This window comes from Macaca fascicularis, chromosome 8, assembly GCF_037993035.2.
Source record: "Macaca fascicularis isolate 582-1 chromosome 8, T2T-MFA8v1.1".
In the NCBI taxonomy this organism is placed as follows: domain Eukaryota; kingdom Metazoa; phylum Chordata; class Mammalia; order Primates; family Cercopithecidae; genus Macaca; species Macaca fascicularis.
This window is the reverse complement of record NC_088382.1, coordinates 61,826,092-61,832,091: the sequence shown is the minus strand read 5'-3', so window position 1 is coordinate 61,832,091 and position 6,000 is coordinate 61,826,092. Positions and strand designations below refer to the sequence as shown.

At 45.1% G+C, this 6,000-nt stretch overlaps 1 protein-coding gene across 8 annotated transcripts in view; it reads left to right on the top strand.

The window, feature by feature from the left end:
• The first annotated feature begins 272 nt into the window (after positions 1-272).
• PCMTD1 (protein-L-isoaspartate (D-aspartate) O-methyltransferase domain containing 1) overlaps positions 273-6,000 on the top strand; it is an 82,625-nt gene continuing 76,897 nt past the window's right edge. For 6 of the 8 annotated variants that reach the window (XM_065519211.2, XM_065519207.2, XM_065519202.2 and 3 more), the window contains exon 1: positions 1,056-1,224. Coding sequence is in view for 1 of the 8 variants with exons in the window: in XM_065519206.1 (XP_065375278.1) it covers positions 1,043-1,224 (182 nt within the window). In the remaining 7 variants the exon portion in view is untranslated. Of the gene's footprint in view, positions 521-1,030; positions 1,225-6,000 lie in introns of those variants that run through there. The other 2 variants (XM_065519205.1, XM_065519206.1) reach the window with 2 other exon arrangements.

The following is a 6,000-nucleotide window of genomic DNA, read 5'->3' as shown; positions in this document are numbered from 1 at the left end:
TCTCGACTTTTTTTTTTCTTGAGATGGAGTTTCGCTCTTGTTGCCCAGGCTGGAGTGCAATGGTGCCACCTCAGCACTGCAACCTCCCACTCCCAGGTTCAAGAGGTTCTCCTGCCTCAGCCTCTCGAGCTGCTGGGACTACAGGTGCGTGCCACCAAACCCGGCTAATTTTTGTATTTTCAGTAGAGACAGGGTTTCACCATGTAGGCCTAGGCCAGGCTGGTCTTGAACTCTTGACCTCAGGTGATCCGCCACCCCCCTCCCAGCCTCCCAAAGTGCTGGGATTACAGGCGTGAGACACTCCGTCCGGCCCTCTTCTCGACTTTCTATCCCTTCTCCTCAACACCCTTTCCTTCTGGAAATGGGTTTTGGGGTGGTTAACCAAGCCCAGGGAAACTTGCGTGGCCCAGCATCTTCCGTCAGCTGCAGGAGAAGCACACGCCCCAGCCCCGGGTCAGCAAGACGCGAGAAGGCGGCCACTCCGGGCGTCCCCGAGCTGAGGCCCGCGGTCGCCTGACAGGTAGGGCGGGGCACAGGCGGCGGGAGTGCATACGGTGGGCGCTCGGGGGAACTTCTGGACGCCAAGGGGCCACTAAAAAACAGCACAGTCTTGAGCCTTCGCTCTTCGCCTAAGCCAGTGAGCGCCCTCCGCAAAGTCTCTGTGGCGGTAACCATTGGGGGGTTCGCCTCCAAACCCAGGAATACACCTCAAAAACGCTCCCACACCTTAAGACACTGTCCTTCAACACAAAGGACACCCTGTGTCTACTCCCCGACACTACGTAGCTCTGAGACCACCGAAAGCCAGAAACCCCGCGCTGATACGCGAACGTGGAAATGAGGGTGGAGAGGAAAGGTGGAGGCCACGCTCTCGCGGGATCTCCCCTACAGCCGTCGTCTTCTGGCCCGCCAAGGCCTCGCGTTGTTTGGGCTTGGGGGGTGGAGCGAGCCCTGAGGGGGCGGGGCCAGATGGGGGCGTCTCCCGGCCTTGTTGACTTTGGCGTCCGCGGGGAGCTGCCCCCGTGCCCGTGACTCTCTGCGCATGCTCTGTCTCCGGCGGCTCCGGAGGCCGGGACTCTCTGGCTGCTCCAGTCGCGGGTCCGGGCCCCGCCTCTCCACTCGGCGGTGGTGTCCGTGTTGTTATTGTGGTGGTGGCGGCGTCTGGCTGCTGCGGACCCCGCCGAGTCCTAGCGTCTGGCCTGCGCGCCGTTGCCCGCGCCACAGGTAACGCTGCCGCCAGCGGGGGCTCGGGGTCGTGGGGTGTGCGCGTCCCGCGTGCTGTGGCCGGGCGGGCGACTGGGATACGCTCGGAGGCTAGCGAGCCACGGGGACGGCAGCCGAGAGTCGGGGGCAGTGGGACCTAAGGACAGGCAGGTCGGGGGCCGGGAAACGGAGGGGCTGCGGGGCAGGTTGAGGGAGGGACGGACCCGGGGCAGAGGACTCGGGAGGTCGGAGAGTCGAAAGGGGCCCAGCGAAGCCTGGAGGTCTGGAGCCGGGGTCCCTGGGGCCGGGGAGGTCGGGGGCCCGAGGGAGGCCGGGGCGCCGCGTCGTCAGGCCCGTCCTTCGGCTCTGACCTGGGCTTGGGGACCAGAGTCCCCAGGCTGGCGTCGTGAGATGCACGCGGGCCCCTTAGGGCCGTTTTGGATCCGCCCAGTGACTTCTGTTGTTTTGGTTTTGGAGGAAGAGAATCCAATCTACGTAGGCTCGGGGAAGCCTCGGGTGCTGGGAGGGGACTGAGAGGTTATAGCAGGCGCCCAGGGCTCTTTTTGTGTTTGTGAGCGTCTACTACCGTTCAGGAGAAGTGCTGTGCCCGCGTTTTGCTTGGGGGATTTCAGACACCGGCATGGAGAGGACCCACGGGGAGAACCCGAGGGAGTAATTTTGCAAATCCAAGATTTTTTGGAACTTCTCTAATTTTGTTTTCGTGTGTGCTCTTTTTAGAATCGAGAAACTAGAGCTATATTTTTAACATTACAAATCAGAAGAATGTGCTAGGGAGGAAAAAGTATGCGTTTAGCAGTGTTTTTCCTCCATTTATCATTTTTTAATTACAAAAGTACTGCGTGCTCTTTGAGAAAAAATGAAGCAGCCAAACAATGAAGAAACCTGCCCTCTCTCGAGCCCTTTCCCCCATATTTCCCCTTCTTACTACCTAGGTTAGCCACTCGCCAAGTGTGGTGGGTAGTTATTCAGAATTTTTTTTTTCTGTGCATTTAATGAGTGTGCTTTAGAAACAAGATTGGGATCATACATAGTACAGTACAACGTTTTATTAGCCAACAATGCATCATGGATATTCCTCCATTTTATTACTCGCCTCATTCTTTTTGAAAACATTATTACTATGTATTAGAGAATCCAATCTACGTAGGCTCGGGGAAGGCTTTTCTTTATTGTTAAACATGGTTGCCAAGTTTTCAGTAATCAGTAGCTTTGAAAAGGTCTACAAGCCAATATTTTGAAACAGTGTGGCAAAACTTTCAGAATGTCGGAGGCCCGACGAGATTACTTTCGTATTAAGCAGATTGAGTAATAATGTTTACATACTGCTTAATGGTAGTTTACATGAGGCTGGATGACTCCATAAAACATAAGGTTGCTGAATTAGTTTACTTTTTTTTTTGAGTTCATATTTTCGAAGTAAATTTTAATTCCACATGGTCAGTTGAACACTTGTAATTACTTTAACATGAAGTAGCTAATATATGAAGGAAAGGTAAGGTAGGAAAGGTAGAAAGCTAGTGGCCCTAGCCTGAGACAAAAAAAAAGCAACGGGGATTAAATATTTTGGTAAGTAAGCCATAGGGAGTAAACTGGAAGTGGAAGGGTGATACTGCACTGCCTACTAGTAAGACAGAAATATAGGTAATCCCCATTGTATGCTGTATTTCTGTGTGCAGAAGAGCTGGAGGCTTTGTTAATTTAATCACTAGCCTATATTTATTAAAAATGTACTGTGTGTTCATCTTGGTGCTAGCTTCCAGGGAAAGAACAACTGAGGAAGATAATCACGAACAACGTCAGGTTCTAAACATGCATAGCCTGAAATTTTAAGCCAAATTGTGTATTTTATTATTTAGAAACTGCTTGAAAGGAATAAAGTATATCCGTGACATTTTAGTTATTTTTGGTGATAATATGCTCATATATTTCTCATAACAACAACATAACTGGCATTCTATAGAGTAACAACATAATATGCTCATATATTTCTCATAACAACAACATAACTTCTCATTCTATAGAGTAATAAACAGAAGCTTTGAGAGAGAAAACTGCTCAAGATCCCACTGCCCCTTTTTTTTTGTGTGTAATAGTGCGTGTTTATATTCAGGAGTACTTAATCCAAGAACCTGTGTTTTCTGCTCTTGTTTTACCTCCTGTGAATGAAAACTGCCTTATAAAATTGTTGCCCTTACGGTTTTTTTCAGCTGTCTTTGAAATGTTCCTTACAAAATAACTACATGAATATAATCACATGCATTTAAAATAGTCTAGAGAATATAGTGTGAAACGATAATGGTATTTTTTTAGATGAGGTTTCTGGTGGCATATTACTAAAATTTTAAACTCCTTGATCTTATGCTGTTAACCAAGAAGATGGGGATTTGTGTTACTTTAGACACTGCTGGGTGCCATGGTAAATTGGGATATTATTGTAAATTGTAGCTCTCAGCTGCATATTCCTTACAAACTCAGAAGGATAATCTCACATCAGTAAACATTTTTATGAATGTAGTTGAACTTGTAAACTAATGTGCTAGAAAGAATACCAAGAGGGCCCTAAAAAATTCTAAAAAGATTAAAAGTTACTTATATCATTCTTGGTATTTAAAAATATTTGGTAGTCCCTTAAAATGCATAATGACAGGCATAATATTGTGGTTTATTAATCTTTTTTCATTTTCCATTAGATGTGGCAACTACATAGTTGGAAGAAATGTGGTGGCCGGGCGTGGTGGCTCACGCTTGTAATCCTAGCACTTTGGGAGGCCGAGGCAGGTGGATCATCTGAGGTCAGGAGTTCGAGTCCAACCTGGCCAACATGGTGAAACCCGTCTCTACTAAAAATACAAAAATTAGCCGAGTGTGGTGGTGGGCACCTGTAATCCCAGCTACTCGGGAGGCTGAGGCAGGAGAGTTGCTTGAACCTGGGAGTCGGAGTTGCAGTGAGCCAAGATCGCTCCACTTCACTCCAGCTTGGGCAAAAGAGTGAGATTCTGTCTCAAAAATAAATAAATAAATAAATAAATAAATGGGACAAATACTAAAATTAATAAAGCATGGTCAGTTGTAATCTGTATTTGAGAAGAAACCAAAATATAGGAAAAGCTTTGACATTTTACTGGCAATTGTTAAGGATGGTAATTGGATTCATACCTAAGTGGCGTAGCTGCCATTGATTATCTCTTGGTAACTTAACATTGGATGTTGGATGTGAGTGGGTTCTATAGTTAGGTAACACAGAAATATTTCAGCCCCCTAAAGATGCTTTTAGAATATGGTAAGGTTTTTCAGCTGTTGAAGTGGGGAAGGGTTGGGAATCGAACACTATGTGTATGTATATTCGCAAAAATTAATGAGAGATATTGCTGATGGGAAGAAATAGCGTATTTTCCAATTTAACCTGAAAATCCTTTTTGAAACATACATGCGCGGGTAGCCAGAAATAAATCAACTTTATGTCTTAATACAAGACATGCATCATGTATGATTTCTAGAGCTTAAAATATTCTTGGGGCTTAAACACTAATTTGCATAAAACACTCTTCTGTGTTTTCTACCGAGCACTCTTCCGTAACTTGCAGACTCTTAAAAACCTTTTATGATAATCGTATTACCAATTGGTAAAGTCAGTTCAGTTTATAATCTAAAGTTATAATGAGCATTGAAAGAGCTGCAGAATGTGAAATGCTGTGAAGGTCTGTCTTGGTGACTTTCACAAACTGGCACCTCCAACTCACCCTTCTTGGGGCCTTTGTTCATTTTTCTCTCTCACTTCCTGAATTTCAGATAGGTGTTGCCTTTAGGTGTTACCTTAGGTTTAGTTCTTTTCCTTTTTGGAATTCGTTCTCTGCTTTGGCAATCCCACACAGATCCATGGTTTCAACTGCTCATTCCCCACACCCTCTTTGCTGAGGCTTCCAATTCTGTATCATCGGCCTTATTTTAATTCCTAAGCTTCAGATTTACCAACGTTGTTCTCCCTGATCAACTTAGTAGCTGTAATTTTGTAATCTTGAATCAGTAGATTCAGAATTAAACTTCTTTTGCAAGCCTGATTCTTCTTCCTTGTTTGTATTAATGACCTTAGCATTTTCTTAGTCATCTGGACTCAAAATCAAAAGGTCATCCTTGTTTCTTCTCTCTCTCCTTTTCTTAGAATTTTTTTTTTTGGTCATCTTACGGCATTGTGGTTCCTGATTTCGCTTATCTTTTTTCAATTCTCCAGTAGTCATATACACAACAAGAGACATTAATCTCTTGGTTTGCCATTCATTGTGAATACTGCTTATTAATTGTCCTAAATGTAGTCCTGATCAGGTTCCCTGCCTGATGACAAGCAAACAAAACAAATTCACTTGGGTGTTTTTATGTCAGTCAATGTGGTGAATCCTTTGTTCTCATGTGGTCATTATAATTTATATTATCCCCATTCTACAGGTGAAGAAATTGGAACTTCATGATCTTGAAGGAGTTGTTAGTAGGTAGAAGAGCTGGAATTTGAATCCCAACATGTCTTCTTGCAAGTCTGTGTTCTTGACCACTGCGCCTCTGCCGAGTGGCTCCTGATCCACTCTGGAAGAAAGCCCGAGTTCCTCAGTGTTCCCTTTTGACTTCAGTGCCCCTTTCAAAACTTATTTCTTGTTTTAGTTAAACTTTAAGTTACATTCTTTATGTTCCAGCAGCTGTTCCAAAAAGAATGTAAACTTCAGTTTTACTTTACTTTTTTTGTTTCTCATGCATTTCCATTTCTTGGAATTTTTTTCTTTCTCCCAT